Here is a 17,194-nt window from a genome sequence, read left to right on the forward strand (position 1 = left end):
ATTATCACCTACAGCTGCTAGTTGTATGGGACACAGACAAAGAATTGTGCATAACGACAGATTTTTCTGCAAAAATGTGCCACAAACTGTAAAACTATAAGAATAAGTTGCTGATCAAACCCACTCCATCAGCAGAAATAGCTTTTTTTGGGCTTCCACAATGCAGAGACAGTATAAAGGTAAATTCTAATTACTTGTCTTCAACCATAGCACCACTGTTTTACATTCCCCGACTACCCCCTGCTTTCCCAGGCCCACTTACCTCTTCTCCAGTCTACAGCTGGCCTCCCAAATCCATGAAGAGCTGAAGCTCATGTTTAAGGGCGCTTACACACGGCCATTTTTGCCTGCGCTCCCCTGCATTGTGCATTCTTCTGTTCAGCCGCCGGGGAGCGCAGGAGTAGACGCAGTCAATTATTTTGAAAGGGGCTGTACTCACACAGACGATCCTTGTGAACTTTACATTTCTTGGATAATTCAGTAGCACACACGGCGGAGGTGCAACACATGGATTCCGACTATCGTTTCGCGTTTGATTTTAAGGTAACAGCAACATTTCTTCTTGGATCACACAGACGCATGTAAGCGCCAAACGCAAGTTGGGACACAGAAAGTTGCATTTCACCTGCGTTTGTCGCTTACATGTGTCTGGGCGAGTACAGCCCCCTTCAAAATAATTGAGTGCGTCTACTCCTGCGCTCCCCTGCGGCTGAATGGAAGAAAGCACAACGCAGGGGAGCGCAGGCAAAAATGGCCGTGTGTAAGAGCACTAAAACTAAAAGTTGAGCTTATCAAGTCCATGTGGCAGTTTCTTCGTTCAAGGTTTCTCATCATGTGATTTCATAAAGTAGAAAGGCTATAGCTTCGGGCTAGGAGAAACAATAGAGCAACTGCATGTTTTAGGCAGAAAGTAGGATTTAAAACAACAGACCCAAATGGCAGACACACCATTTTATGAGGCAGCTAGTGAATCTACATTTATAGGACACTGAAAATGTGTGATATTGGGCAGAAAAACTAAAGAAACTACTACACCAAAAAAACCCAGTACAAAAAGGAACTTGAACATTTTGTGATTCAATTATATATACCCTACTTTACATGTTACCTATTGTTTCATGTAATAGAAAAGACCCTCTGTCCTGATATCAAGAATGTCCAGCAGGTTGTTACAGGTTATTGCAGTGTCCTTGGCACCCAAAAAGGAGGTCGAGCATCAGGCTAGATTTTCATCATCATTGGTGGCATTACTTCTTATATTCAGTCCTTCTATTCATCTTGCCACTATGATCCCAATAATAACCCTAGTAATGGTTTCAATCCCAAATTTAGCATATACACAGCAATGAGAAAACCCATAAAAAACAGACGAGAATCAATCAATATCCAGGCCCCACTGAATATCACTGGCAAACTAACATTGAAGCTTACGAGTGTTGTACATAGTGTACTGCCATTGCTTCTATAGGAACAGTCACAGCCAACGCAATGCTTTGCCATTCAAACGCTGCAGCACTATGGCCACATTTTGGAAGGGAAGAACCACTAGCAGGGATCTGAACCAGATATAGACAGGTAACCTGATCACATATTTATAAAGCACCAACATATTCCACAGCGCTGTACAATAGAAGGGTTTATACATGTAGATTACATACAAAATGTAATGGATACAAGAGAGCCCTGCTCAATAGAGCTTGCAATCTAAACGTGAGAAATACAACATCCGCATCAGTAGTTCTGCGATAATTTAAGGGCCTAATCTAAACCTGAAGTCAATTAATGATAACCCTAGTTGCACAAATAGAATTCTTAGCAGCCTCAGACACTGCAGCACAGTAAAGTGGCAAAGAATCGGCATTTGTAGTTCTCTTTTGCCCACAGATCATGGTTTATTTCTACTTACAGCAGAGGACAAATGTCATTATTGCATTGAACCACACACACCCAGGGGTGGATTTCAAACACAAATGAAAGGTAGCAGTCTGTCATTCACGTTACTGCTGAGACACTGGAGGGGGGGGTTCCCAAAACATGTCATTTTTAACAGATTTTATAGGCAAATGCAGGAGGTCCTCGAATTACATACACCTCATACTTCCATACAACTCATACCTACATACAGAGGCTATTACAGTAATATATTATGATTTGCTTGGTCTTTATTAGCATTTACCTTTAATAAACCACCTGCCCCAATCCCCTCTGGTGTGTGTTGTCTACTGCAGAGCACAGAAAAGATAATAAATACGCAAGGAAAGATAAAAATAAATACTATGTTAAGACAAACACCTGTCTTGGTGCATTTAATAAGTAAATGTATATGTTTTAACGGACATACAAATTCAACTTAAAGACATACTGACACTAAAAAACTACTTTTTAAAATATGAATGTACATTGAAAGTTACCAATAGGTCATGTTGATTGATTTTTGCGGAGAGTAATTGTTAGTGGAAGTTCCTAAACTGTTTTGCCAACCTGACTGTCCCATCTCAACTTGTCAGAGTTTCTAATGCTAACGGACTCCTGCTGCACAAATATGGCAGCCCCCTCATGGGTAATAGGGGGTAAGAAAGGTAATGTAAAAGCATCAGGCTAATTATAATTAGCATTCAAAGATAATGTTATGATCGATATATAAAAAAAAAGTTTATTTTCTGGTGTCAGTATCTCTTTAAGAACAAACCTACAGCCTGTCTCATCCGTAACCCAGGGACTGCCTGCACTGGAAAACAACATTAAAAAGAATGTAATGCAGATAGACAAAGGCCTAAACTATACAGAACTATACAAACTGTATATAGATCAGACTGGAACAAGGTTTATTTTTTTTCAAAACCAAAATGAAGTGCAAACAGCTTACAAGGCAAACATTTACCATCTCAAGCGTTTCTATGAAAATCGCTTCTTCCACGGGTCACAACAATCAAAGGAACAATATGCCAAGTCATGATCATTCAATCTGTATAATCTACCCAAGGCAACTTACATTTCTGCCAACAGCACAGCTTTTTGTTTTTTCAACCCCTTGTATCACTAGGGAGCGTAGAACAGTGAAGCAAATAAAAAGGGCAGTGTTTATCCAGAAGATCAGATACAGAGAATTATAGAGAAGCAGTTACACTCTATATGGACAAGAAACACTTTCTTTGAATAGAGCACATTTCCCTGTTCATATGGCCAGGCTTAAAGGGCATGTAAAGCGCAAAATAGAATAAGGCTAGAAATGCTGTATTTTGTATACTAAATATAAACATGAACTTACTGCACCACAAGCCTAATCAAACAAATAATTTATGCTTTCAAAGTTGGCTACAGGGGGTCACCATCTTGTAACTTTGTTAAACATCTTTGCAAGACTAAGACACATGCTCAGTGTGGTCTGGGCTGCTTAGGGATTGTCATAAACAAAGCTGCTTGAGTTCTGCATGGCTGGGAAGGCAGGGGCTCCCCCTACTGTTCATAAGTATGATTGTTTCCCTGCTCAGCAGTTAGGGACCGTCTGACAATTCCTATCCACAGCAGTAAATGAAGGGAGAATTTCACTGCATACAGTCAGGTTTCTTATAAAAACGGTACACATTTTTAAATTAAAGTATATTGGATATAAAAAGAAAGTAAAAATGTGATTTTATATTTTTGCCTTTACATGCCCTTTAAATAAATCACTTAAGGAAACCAATGCCTGCATCCTTGTTTAGAGGGCTTTTAATATTTTGTTGTTGCTGCTCAGTGGAAGCAAACGCTGCCAGTGAATGGGCATGTATAAATAGAAATAGAGAGATGCTTTGCTAGGTGCACTGAAGGCCTTGGAGGGAACAGTCTACTTATAGGGTCGTGGGAAACGTTTTTTTCCCCAAACACATCAGTTAATAGAGCTGCTCCAGCAGAATTCTGCACTGAATCCATTTCTCAAAAGAGCAAACAATTTTTTTAAATTAATTTTGAAATCTGACATGAGGCTAGACATATTGTCAGTTTCCCAGCTACCTCCAGTCATGTGACTTTTTCTCTGATAAACTTTAGTCACTCTTTACTGCAAGTTGGAGTGATATCACCCCCTCCTTCCCCTCCCCCCCCGCAGCCGAAGGTAACCAAATAGCAGCTCCCTAACACTAGATAACAGCTGCCTGGTAGATCTAAGAACAGCATTCAATATTAAAATCCAGGTCCCTCTGCGAAACATTCGGCTACATTGAGTAGGAGAAACAACAGTCTACTTTAGAAATAAAAACGATATCATAAAAATCACAATTCCTTTAAACTAGGGATGCACCGAATCCAGAATTTGATTCAGTATTCGGCCATTTTCAGCAGGATTCGATCTGGCCGAATCCTTAAAATGATTTGAATTTTGTCACAAAACAAGAAAGTAAAAAAAATCTTTCGCTCTATTTTTCCCTCCCTCTCATTGATTTGCATATGCAAATTAGGGTTTGGATTCAGTTCAGTATTTGGCCAAAACTTGGGGTTCGGCCGAATCCAAAAAAGTGGATTCGGTGCATCCCTACTTTAATTTTGGTCAGCCCTTCGTATATACAGGATATTTCTCTCCTGTTTAAATGAAATGTCATTTTATTTGGCTTTCCTCTGAAAATGTGAAATCAATGTAGATTGAAAAAGCTGCTTAGATTTAGATTTCCAATTGACAAAACTGTATTTTTGGGGGTTTACATCCCCTAATGCTACAATTATTTTTCTTTTGATTTGTTTTCTTTATCATTAATGCAGATGTAAAACCACAGGAAGGTGCGACTTCCTCTTATTCAAAGGGCACCAGGCTTATTGTATAATCTCTGCAGAGAACTGTTTGGGGGCAGCCATGGTGCTTTCTCTGCCTGTGACATTACTAACACTTTGTCCCCTAGTCTTTCCTATATTGATGGAGCCGTGCTTCTATTACCAACCCCTTTATAAGAAGCCAGCAAGGAACTGAGCTAGTAAATAAGTTTGGGTAGTAGCACATCACGGGGGAAGAATGAAGTGCCCCCTTTTCAAGCACCATTCTGGGGGAAATGTAAATGTATAGTAATGATTTAAAATCAGACCATTTTAACTAGGGATGCACCGAATCAACTATTTTGCATTTGGCTGAACCCCCGAATCATTCGCAAAAGATTCAACCGAATAGCGAACCGAATCCTAATTTGCATTTACTTCCTTGTTTTGTGAAAAAAGTCACGCGCTTTCCCTCCCTCCCCTAATTTGCATATGCAAATTAGGATTTGGTCAAATCCTGCTGAAAAAAGCAGAATCCTGGATTCGGTGCATCCCTAATTTTAACATGTCTATCCTTTCTTTAAAGGGATTCTGTCATGATTTTTATGGTGTGGTTTTTATTTCTAAATTGCACCTTTTACACTGCAAATAATTCACTCTACAATATAAAATTTAATTCCTGAACCAGCAAGTGTATTTTTTTTTAGTTGTAAGGTGTGTAGGCTGCCATCTCAGGTCATTTTGCCTGGTCATGTGCTTTCAGAAAGAGCCAGCACTTTAGGATGGAAATGCTTTCTGACAGGCTGTTGTTTCTCCTACTCAATGTAACTGAATGCGTCACAGTGGGACCTGGATTTTACTATTGAGTGCTGCTCTTAGATCTGCCAGGCAGCTGCTATCTTGTGTTAGGGAGCTGCTATCTGGTTACCTTCCCATTGTTCTGTTGTTAGACTGCCGATGGAGGGGGGTGATATCACTCCAACTTGCAGTACAGCAGTAAAGAGTGACTGGAGTCTAGCCCCATTTCACATTTCAAAATTAAATATTAAAAAATCTGTTTGCTTTTTTGAGAAATGGATTTCAGTGCAGAATTTTGCTGGACCAGCTCTATTAACTAATGTGTTTTGAAAAACAAAAACATTTTTCCCATGGCAGTATCCCTTTAAAGTAAGGTGCATTGGAGATACAGTTATTTACATGGACAGGAAGTAAATTGAGAGAAAAAAATGGAGCAAGATGTAACATCAGCAGAGTAAATAAAAACAGTTACAGTATCAAACCCTACATTAAATGAAATAAGACTCTCCTTTGCTTAGAAAAGACGGACACCATAAAAATTCCTTGGAAACTGGTGATCGACCTGTGAGGCTCGGGTCGGCCACCATTGTACTAAAACATAAAGGCCAAGCGCACCAATAGAAACACAGCAAACAACTTCTAATATATCCCCTTGTTGGGCTCATGGCACTCGTATCCACTAAAACCGCAGAAATCTGGGCAATAACTGGTACCCTGCAGCGAGTCAGTTCTCAGGGTAATACCCATATGCCTGGTACAAAGAAAAGACTGGAATGAATGGTATTTTCTGAATGATTATATAGCGAACATAGAAACGCATGTGTGTGTATATAAATATAATATACAAAAGCTGCACAGCAGAAATCGACCCCATTCGCTAGATGGGCTTCGGCTACACTTTTTGGCATTTCTGTGTAATAACCACACAATAACCATGATTTAACCAGAGCACAAGACTGATCACAAGTTTATTTTAAAGCCCCATGATGGCCAGCAAAGTCACGGACTGAACTCTTAGGTTCCGCTGGGCACATACGTGATGGAGGCCATGTCTTGAGTTATGGGCAGCAGCACTGTTACAATGAGGCAACATTTAGCCCTCCCTCCCGGCACAGGAGCCACATAAGGCAAAGGATGGCAAGAACGATGGTATAAACCATGCAATAGTAACAATGAATGATGTAGGTGTGCAATAAATATTTTCAGGTTTTTTTTTTGTCCCTTTTCAAAACATTAACAGGATAAAAAAAAAAGTTTTAGCACCACCAGGCCTTGTTAGATTACTGATCTATCATTAAAATCTGATTGATATTAAGACTTTGCAAGATATAGATCACACAAAAAGGATGTGGATATTGGACATGTGATCTCTAAACTGGTAAATTGGGCCAAGCCATTTAAATCTATTCCCTAAAACATAAATGTAGAAAAGAAAACAGTTCTGGGCTAAAAAATTATAATCTGGGAACATTTATTTCACACCTAGAAAAATTATTAAAATGGCAAATGTCATCATTGATCTGTCTCTTCATCGTTAGCTTCGATTCGTCGGGGTCCGTAAAGGAGGACGTAAGCTATATGCCAATCTCCTCCCCCAGATAATCTCAGAATATCTTCAGGAGACACAATGCTTACTTTGTCGTCGTCAAATTTAATCCATTCATCTAAAAAAAAAAAAAAAAAAAAAAAGCAGAAGCAAAAGCATGAGCCACAACCTGAAAGGCAGAGAGAGTTAGTCACTACATCCATATAGGCACTCAGTGAAGGAAGAACTAGAGGTAAATCTGGATTTTTTTAGTCCTCAGAAAATGAAAAACTCTTGAATTAGGAGAAGGAAGGTCAAGGAAAGGTTAAACTAAGTAAGCCTTATCAGAAACCTCCTTGCCCCATGCGTGAGCATGCTCAGTTTGCTCCTCTCCCCCCACCTCCCTTCTCTGCTGTAATCTGATCACAGAACATTTACTTTTAGATGGAGTGAACCCCATTTGAAAGCTGGAAAGAATCAGAAGTAAAAGGCAAACCATTAGAAAACTAAATAAAGACCAATTGAACAATTGCTTAGAATTGGTCATTCTAGAACATACTAAAAGTTAGATTAAAGATAAACCACTCCTTTAAAAATTCAGAAATGCAACCCTAAGACTTACCGTTTTTTCTCTTTACCCAGGATAAGTAGTGTCCTGAAGAACTTGATCTTCCTTGATGAGTTAGAACTGCCTGCAGCTCATAGTATCCGGAATTAATTGAGCCAATGTCTGGAATAGAGGAAGTAAAAACAGAGCGACACAGATGATGAAATGTGGACTGATGCTCTGGAGCAAATCCCTCAAATGTCCATCAGAGATAAATTCATTCTGATAGGTTTCCTTTTTCCATGTTCTTTGGGAGTACCCTGCATTCATTGTTTTTGGGTGGCTGTCCCAATATAGATTAAAACTTTCATTTTTTTTGGTTTTCTTTTAAAGTAATTAACATAAGATGTAATTACTTCAGAAACACTACTAGAGTTTATATAAACCAGCTGCTTTGTAGCCATGGGGGCAGCCATTCAAGCTGAAAAAAGGGAGAAAGTTCTGTAGAATCCCATTGTATCCTACAGAGCTACCCATTATCTGCTATGTTAACTGTAAAAAAATTTTTTAAAAATTTTTTAGTCTTGAATGGCTGCACCCGTGACTACACAGCAGTTTGTTTATATAAACTATAGTCGTCTTTCTGAAGCAAACACACCAGTTTTACCAAAACAGGGCAACAGTTCATCAGATGTTAATTACAGTACAGGTATGGGACCTGTTATCCAGAATGCTCGGGACCTGGGGTTTTCCAGAAAACTGATCTCGCCGTAATTTGGATCTTTGTACCTTAAAGTCTACTAGAAAATCATGTAAAAATTAAATAAACCAAATAGGCTGGTTTTGCTTTCAATAAGGATTAATTATATCGTCGTTTGGATTCGTTTGGAGTACAAGGTACTCTTTAATTATAACAAAGAAAAGGAAATCAATTTTTAAAATTTGGATTATTTGGATAGAATGGAGTCTAGGGGAGACAGCCTTTCCGTAATTCGTAGCTTTCTGGACAACGGTTTCTGGATAACGGTACTTTAAAAAAAAAAAACTGAAATGTGCGAGTTTGCTACATTATAATTAATTAACAAGGGGGTTAAATTGTGGCATCAATATATGGAACTGTACATACTATACACAGTAGCACCAGCTAAACCCAGTTTACCTCTCTGTGTCAGAACAAAACCTACAGTATTCTATAGTTCACCTATTATCTGCCATGTAAGCTGTGCTATTTATCCCTATTCAGCTTGAGTAAATGTAACCAAGGCTCCACAGCAGCTTATTTATATAAACTACAGGTATGGGACCTGTTATCCAGAATGCTTGGAACCTGGGATTTGCCAGACAATGGATCTTTCTGTTATTTGGATCTTTATATATTAATTATACTAGAAAATCATGTAAACATGAAATTAACCCAATAGGCTGGTTTTGCCTCCAATGGGGATTAATTATATCTTAGTTTGGATCAAGTACAAGGTACTGTTTTATTATTACAGAGAAAAAGGAAATCATTTTTAAAAATTTGGATTATTTGGATAAAATGGAGTCAATAGGAGACAGCCATTTTGTAGTTTGGAGCTTTCTGGATAACGGGTTTCCTGATAACAGATCCCATACCTGTATAAAAATACACAATTTATACCAGTGCCTAGTAGCAGTTACTAGATTTTCTATTTTATGGTGTGACTGTTCCTTGAATAGCACATTCCAAGATTAAGTGGCATTATGCATGGAACAAAGAAAAGCCACCGTACTTCAAAATCTCTGAAATGAAGCAATATGCTAAATGATACAAGCAGGCAATTTATTATCTGAAATGTTTTTGACCTGGGGATTACAGGCTAAAGGGTGTTTCTGTAATGTAAAGCACAATGCTACAATAAAAAGCATGTCAATTTAAACATGGTTTGCTTTGCCTTAAAAGACAAATTGTATCCCTGAACATTGTAGGTCTGAAAATATATCACATAAATGTGTAGAAAATGGTTACACATTAAAAAAAAAAGCAGTTTAATGAAGAATACACCCTGCAGATTTACAGCACACTGTGCCTGGAAGTTACCCACTTGCTCTTACCCACTTGCTATTACAAATACAGATTTCTATCATGAACATTTAGAATTGGTTCTATACCAGATCAAGGAGAAGTAGAAATAAAACTGATGGAGAGAGTGCAAATAGAGCAAAAATTACAACATGCCTTTAAAGGGGACCAGTCACCCCAAAAAATATTCCAAATCCTATTTTATCATATTAGTCAAGCAAAATGAACTTTATTTACACTGTATAAATGATTTGAATCTTGTTTCCATCAGTCTGGCAACTCATAATTATAGCAAGCAGACAGGAGCCATTTTGTGGGAACTGTTATTAAGGCAAGCCTTGCATCATCTCAGAATCTTGTTTGTGCACCAGAATGGGAGACCCGATGTCCATCCCTATACACTGTTACACAATTAAATGGTGAAGAGAACTGGGGGAATTTGGGGAGAGCAGTGGCATCTAGGAAGTGCTGAATGGAAAGTGAAAGTAATTGCTTGTCCTGCCTAAGGCATAAAGGAGGGGCAGACAATATTTGATTGACAGCTGAGATTTTTAAATGGGCTTACAACAGCTATGAATCCTTTTAAAAAAATATAAAAAAAAAAGAATTTGGATTTCATGTTTAATTTGAAAAGGACTTTTATTATACAGCTTTTTTTTGTCTGGGTGACGGGTCCACTTTAAAATGACATTGTGACAGCATCAAAGCAGACTGATTGTGGAGTTATTTTCCCACTCACATTATAAATGTCCCCACAGTTTCGAGATACAAATGGTATACGTATATGCAAATGTTTGAAAAGATAAAGAGTTCTTCTTCAAACACAAACTGGACATAAATCAAAATATATAAAATCTGTATTTATTTATTTTTTACTGCACTTTTGCTAATAAAACATATATTACTCTAAAACTACAATTGTTTTATTCTTTTCCCCTGAAAAGTTTATGCAGCCAGGGGAAAACATGTTTAACTTACCACCTGGGAATGCAAATGGTTCATACTGAACTTCTCTCTGGGCCATTTGGTTTGCCTACAATAAAACAAATTAAAACAGTGGCTAAAAGCTTGCCGAGATTGGTTTATAAACAGGAACACTTGCAACATATTTGGTCGGTAAACAGAACATGAAAAAACTTGATTTGGTGCTGTAACTGTATTCTATTTGGGCATGGTCTACTAAGTCTGCGAGAAGCAATTGTGTTTACACAACTAAGGCCATTTAAAAAGTCATATCGCCATAAAACGGCAGCACTATTATAATAGAACATATTTATTTTCTGTCAGTAAAGTTGCAGGTGATATAACATAATAGATAAAAATGAGAAAACATAATACAGAAACATCCTTATCATTTTTTATTAGATTCTTACTTTGGGTGCGTGCTCTGAAACTTTCTTGTCTTCTAATTGCTTGAACTTTGAACGATATGGAACCATCTTTTCTTGAAGCTCCGGTGTACATAATTCATATATGTCCAACATGAGGGGAAATTTCACATCCTGGGGTAGGTAATTAGACATTTGGCTTAGATGATTCTATGTGACACTGTAAAACTCCATTTTGTACAATGAAATGAATGCAGCATTGAGAGTGATGTCAAACTGAAGTTTGCTTACTTAAAGGGGACCCGTCACCCCAAAAAATTATTAAAAAACCTATTTTATCAGATTAGTCAAGGAAAATGAACTTTAACTACACTATATAAATTATTTGAATCTTGTTTCCTTCAGTCTGGGATTTCAAAATTATAGCAGCAGGCAGCAGCCATTTTGTGGACACTGTTATTAAGAAAAGCCTTGCATCATCTCAGAATCTTGTTTGTGCACCAGAATGGGGGACCCGATGTCCATCCCCATGCCCTGACCACACAGTTATATGGTAAAGAGAACTGGGGGAATGTGGGGAGAGCAGTGACATCTAAGAAGCGCTGAATTGAAAGTGAAAGTATTTGTCTGCCCCGCCTCTATGGCACGGGCATAGAGGAGGGGCAGACAATATTTGATTGACAGCTGAGATTTTTAAATGAGCTTACAACAGCTATGAATGCTTAAATAAAAAATAGAAATTGGATTTCATGTTTAATTTGAAAAGGACTTTTATTATACAGATTTTTGTGTCTGGGTGACAGGTCCACTTTAACCACCAAACAGGCAACATGAACCCCTTTAGATGTTGTTGAGCTACAGCTTTCAGTTTCCTCAGAAGAGATTTGCTGCCATTAAGAGAGCTAAAGCTGCACATTCAAAATGCGCAAGTGTGAGCAAGCGTGTGTTCTATGCAATGCAGATACTCAATGTAGAACTCAAAGTAGAAAAACTAAAAAAAGGCACATATAACTATGAACACAAAAGCAAAGCCATAGGCCTCTTTTGGCATGAGTGCATTATTAATAAGGATTGCCTGCTCCAGAGAATATATATATTGTTACTTAATGTGAATACATATATACTTTATAGCTGACCATTTAGAATACAAATTAAATAAATACAGTTTCTACCATAAGATCCAGTTTTGTACAGGTCACGGGATTGTTTTAAGCCATGTGCTTTAATTTACATATTTCTCTGTTTTGCTTGAATTATTATAGATGCTCATCTGCTTGCATGCTCTTTAATATTTTGTTATGGCAGCTCTCATTCATAGAGCTCAATACAAATAGGAAGTGCACAGAGTGTACATAGGATAAGTAATCTTCCTAAGGCTGCTGGATAATGTTGAAAAGGGGTCCAAAGTAGGTCAGCAGAAATACAAAATGTGTGGATTGCAAACTAAAGGAACTATTCAGATAATAACAGTGATAAGTAAATAAGTCAAACCTTAAGAACTTTGGCATTCACAGATTCCTTCTCTTTGTAAAAGAATCGGACCATCTGGATAGTCAGGTAGGCAGGTAAACGACTGATCCTGGACTAAAGGATTTAAACACGGTTAGATAATTCTATGGTTTAACCTGCTAAACATATTAGCTGCAGATATGCAGAATTATTTACAATCAGATTTAGCTACAATGTATGCACTAATTGTTTCGTTGAAGGAAGAAGTCAGAGAAGAGAACTAAAAAGGGACTTCCTTGGTGCCCAGAAAGTGAAGGCAGCTGTCAATACCAAGCAGCAAAAAAAAAAAAAAAAATCTGATTTGGGGCAGGTACAAAATGGAAATTCTTTTGAAAATGGTTCAGTTGCATTTATGAAACCAGTAAACCCTCACTAAATAAAATCAAACATTTTCAAGATATTAGGAATGTAAAGATACTTACAGTTTTAATATACAGAGCATTTCTTTGCAATGATGGAGAAAATTTGGTGATTTCTTCTTGAAGGCGCTGAAAGTTATTAAAAAAAAAAAAAAAAAAGCACAGATCCAGCTGAATCACAGTCAGCAACTGCATTTCAATTACAACTTTATGTTTATGGGCCATAGATAAATAAAACGGATCAATAACATACTCCTTAAACTCCTTTAGCCCTTGGTTACACACACTTTTATTTTAATTTTCATGAATATGAGGGAGTCCTTTAAAATAGCAGGAACAACACAGCTGCCATAGAACAATGAACAAATGATACTCACCAATTTAAGGCCAGTGAAGAGATACTTCACTTCCTGGTTAATAAAACAGCTCAGCTGCAACTGTGTCTCTTTACTTTTAGTAACTTCCTCCTCTTCAGATTCAGTACATTTCATGCTGTTTGTACCATTAAGGAAATTCAATGCAAGGAAGTAGTGACTTGTTAGATTTATGTATAGTAGATCAAGACGTAAACTATCAATCTTACATAAAACATTACATTTAAGATTTGATGGTATCAAGGTACACCAAGCAGGCAGGACTAAGTTCAATTCAGCCTGTCACTAGATCGTTTAGAGAGTAGAAAAAAATTCAAACAAAGTTCAAAGTGTATTTTTATTCACTTGATTTCATAATAAATTTGCCAAACTATATTTTCTACCCTATTACCCAAAGCCAAGTAACTAATCTGTTTTGCACCCTCCCTTTATGTTAAAACTTTTGTGGTGTGAAGATCCTGGGGTGTTTGATTCTACCTAAAAAAACAAAACACTAGTGAATTTCAGCCGCTAGTAAAGAATGGCTTTTACCAATCCTTGTAATTCACAGCTGTCCTACATGTGATGCGACAGACAAATTTAGGAAAGCACTATATTGACATTGTTATAGGGAAGTTATTATTATAGTGAAGTCACTCATTGTGTTAATAACAAATATGATAGCAACAAGACAAATATTTGTATTTAGCAGTAATATAGCCAAAATAAAAAGAAATCAAAGGGCCGTATAGGTTCCTGAGAGGAAGTATACACCGAAGATACACTTTCAGAACTGGAATTTTCTGCATGCATCCACTACCCTGAAGTGCCCCATCATCATTTTCCAAGAAGTTTCTCATAAAAAAATCTCTCTTCCCTATTCCCACCATATTAATTGATTAATTTGCAACCATAAACACACATCAAAACCCTGCAAGCTTCACTGTTGCACCCCAAAACACACAGTTTACACGCTGAATAAAAGAATCTTGACTGTAGAACAGCATAAAGGATACGTCGACTCAAACTCAATGCCAAAAAACTGATCAATGAAGCTATTTTTCTTCGAGGCCGTTGCAGCTGCTCCTGAATCGGTCTATATGTGCCAAAAATAAGATTAAACAATGTTAGCATCCAGTCAGAAAACACCAAAGTCACTGAATTCTGAGCCATTCGCAGACAACAAATATTAGCAAGGGGGGGGGGGTTGTTAAATAAAGGCTAGAACTGGCTATTTGTTAGCCCGATGTAGACTGCAGGAAGCTTGTGAGCCACTGGTTGAGGACTGTAGATGTAGACAGAGGTATTCTCTGACAATTTGCAACAGATATTGTTTTTAATCATTTACATTCTTTGAGGCACAGCGATCAGACTTGGAGTTTTACCCTAGCAACCAAGCAGCATCATATTAGAATGGACTATGTATACTATAGGGCCAGAATATAAAAAGCAACAAGAACAGTGATAAAATTGCAGCCAGTTGTGATTTTTGTTTCCTGTAAATTAAATTAATCTGCAAGCCAGAAAAAGGCAGATTAGACATTTAAAAAAAAAAAATAAGAACTCAAATGTTATTTAAATGTGAATTTCCTCCTTTAAGTTTGTTCTTTTGTCTGACCAAAAAAACCCCACATACAGTACACAACCATATGCAGCAATTGCTGGTACACACTACCCAGAAAGAGTGGAGTTACAATGTGTGTACAGCTGGTCCCCCACATACAAAGGTAAGCATTCTTTCTGTACAGGACTTTAGTTAGTAATATCTGCCTTCAGCAACATAATTACCTCCATATCAGTATCTCCTTCTATTGCTTCTAACTTCTGCTGCAGCACTCTCATTACTTGCACCCAGCATTCATTAGCATCCTGCGGAAGAAGAATTTAACAGATAAATAATCAAACCAGGTAAAGGAGAAGAAATTCTAAGTGTCTATATAACTATAACAACCCATCTTAAAAGCTTTCATTACAGCATATTCCTTCAGGCATTGAAAAAGCCAAAGCCAGTCCCACCAGGCATCAGCACAAGTTGCGCTCACAAATACTTTATTACTTAAATAGCAGACCATTTACCTGTTGAAGATACTGCCCCTGGTCCCCTTTCTCTGCAAACTGTGGGAAAGCCATGTGTAGAAACTGGAGAAGGATGATTGGTGGGATACTGGAAGAGGTTTTGTCCATAGAGTCAAACAAATCTCTAAGAGCTGGAATGTAAGAACACAACACAAATAACACTCACACACAAATATCAAGAGTCTGAAATCCACCACAAGATAAGGGGGCATATTTATGAAAAGGTGAATTAGAGCTCCCCAGGAGTCAGCAGAGAGTTACTAAACTGATCTCTATGCACTTGTAATTATTTTGCATAGTTTTTAATGTTGAACCTTTTGGTAAATATGCCTGTAAAGATCTCATACAAGTGAATAGAGAGCAGTAGTTTAAGGCTTGTGACATACTGGCAGATTCGGGGAGATTAAAGGTGGCCATACACGGGCCGATAAAAGCTGCCGACAGACCAAGTCGGCAGCTCATTGGCCCGTGTATGGGGCCCTCAGATGGGCTTCCCCTATAGATATCTGGCCGAAAGTCCGACAGATGTCGATCGGACGGGACTAAAAATCCCGTTGGATCGCGGCCGCATCTGTTCGTTGATGCGGTCCCGCGATCCAACTGCCCATTAGCCATCGTTAGGATCCGATCGTTGGGCCCTAGGGCCCACGATCGGATCAGCCGATATTGCCCACCTCAAGGTGGGCATATTGGGGAGAGGTCTGCTCATTTGGCGACATTGCCAAACGAGGGATCTCTCCGTTTATGGCCACCTTTAGTCGCCTGGCGACTAATCGCCTCTTCTGGGCGACAATCTCCCCGAACTGCCTTTGCGTGTCTTCCCGTCCGCTATAATGAAAAGTCGTCTGCGCTAAAGCACACGCGGCACTTTGTTTTCCGAAGTCGCGTTTGCTTTAACGCAGGCAACTTTTCGTTATAGCGGACGGGAAGACATGCAAAGGCAGTTCGGGGAGATTGTCGCCCAGAAGAAGAGGTGAATCTGCCCGTGTGTCACAATCCTTACTGGGGAGCTCTTATCTGGTTACCCACTAACTAATAATTTATCTCCAATGCTAAAACAAACAAAAACAATTAGGTGCTGGTTTAAGCAGTAGAAAATATTCCCTTCTTCCTGCACAAAGAAACAAAAAAGTACTGGCTTTATTATCCTTCTCTCCAGTAGGGCAAAATAATTTTCCATAAAGTCCAATATAAACAGCATTTCTTCTTAAATGAGATGTTCCATGCCATGTTTTAGCCAAATCAAGGCACCTATACTATATAAAATGCATTTACTGCTAAATAGAAGCAAGAATATATGACAAACCTGCAGTAATATACTGGGCAGAGGCCATTTCGCCTGAAGCTCTCAAGGCACCCGCATACCTAAAAACAAATTTTATAAACTACATGAAAAAATAAAAATACAAAAAGAAGCACACAAGTTTAATTCTCTTAAAGGGGTGGTTCACCTTTAACTTTAAGTATGATGTAGACATTTATATTCTACGACTATCTTCATTTGGTTTTCACGATTTTTCTTTCGTTGCATTTTTAAATAATATATTAGCTCTCCAGTGCGGTGCAATTTACCCTAACAGTCAGGCAGTGGTTTGAATTGGAGACTGGAGGGTGAATAACAGAGGGCCTCAAGGGAAAGACAGGTAATAAAAAAAAATAATAAAATTGTAGCCTCATAGACCAATAGTTGCTTAGTGACCCACACCTTCTGTCAGTTGGAAAGAGGCAGAAAACAAATAATTTAAAAACTGCTTAAAAAAAATGAAGACCAAATGAAATGAATAAGGCATTCTATAACATACTAAAATTATCTTAAATGTAAACTACCCTTTTAAGTGTGATATTGTTTGGTAACTTAACAAATTTCATATAACCCTACCAAGAGGCTGGTCCTGTGCCACAGTCTGATAAGTAGAGCAGGAGATTATTTACC

The 17,194-nt window shown here is 38.0% G+C and overlaps 1 protein-coding gene across 1 annotated transcript in view; it reads right to left on the bottom strand.

The window, feature by feature from the left end:
* Positions 1-6,974: 6,974 nt before the first annotated feature.
* Positions 6,975-17,194, bottom strand: part of usp14.L (ubiquitin specific peptidase 14 L homeolog) — a 28,754-nt gene continuing 18,534 nt past the window's right edge. Inside the window, exons 6-16 of the mRNA XM_018267928.2 lie at positions 16,568-16,626; positions 15,262-15,392; positions 14,974-15,054; positions 14,202-14,281; positions 13,210-13,324; positions 12,896-12,961; positions 12,456-12,548; positions 11,010-11,138; positions 10,615-10,669; positions 7,668-7,775; positions 6,975-7,184 (exon numbers count right to left, since the gene is read on the bottom strand). Coding sequence (XP_018123417.1) covers positions 7,033-7,184; positions 7,668-7,775; positions 10,615-10,669; positions 11,010-11,138; positions 12,456-12,548; positions 12,896-12,961; positions 13,210-13,324; positions 14,202-14,281; positions 14,974-15,054; positions 15,262-15,392; positions 16,568-16,626 — 1,069 coding nt within the window. The 3' untranslated portion in view covers positions 6,975-7,032. The remainder of the gene's footprint in view (positions 7,185-7,667; positions 7,776-10,614; positions 10,670-11,009; positions 11,139-12,455; positions 12,549-12,895; positions 12,962-13,209; positions 13,325-14,201; positions 14,282-14,973; positions 15,055-15,261; positions 15,393-16,567; positions 16,627-17,194) is intronic.

This window comes from Xenopus laevis, chromosome 6L (assembly GCF_017654675.1).
Source record: "Xenopus laevis strain J_2021 chromosome 6L, Xenopus_laevis_v10.1, whole genome shotgun sequence".
In the NCBI taxonomy this organism is placed as follows: domain Eukaryota; kingdom Metazoa; phylum Chordata; class Amphibia; order Anura; family Pipidae; genus Xenopus; species Xenopus laevis.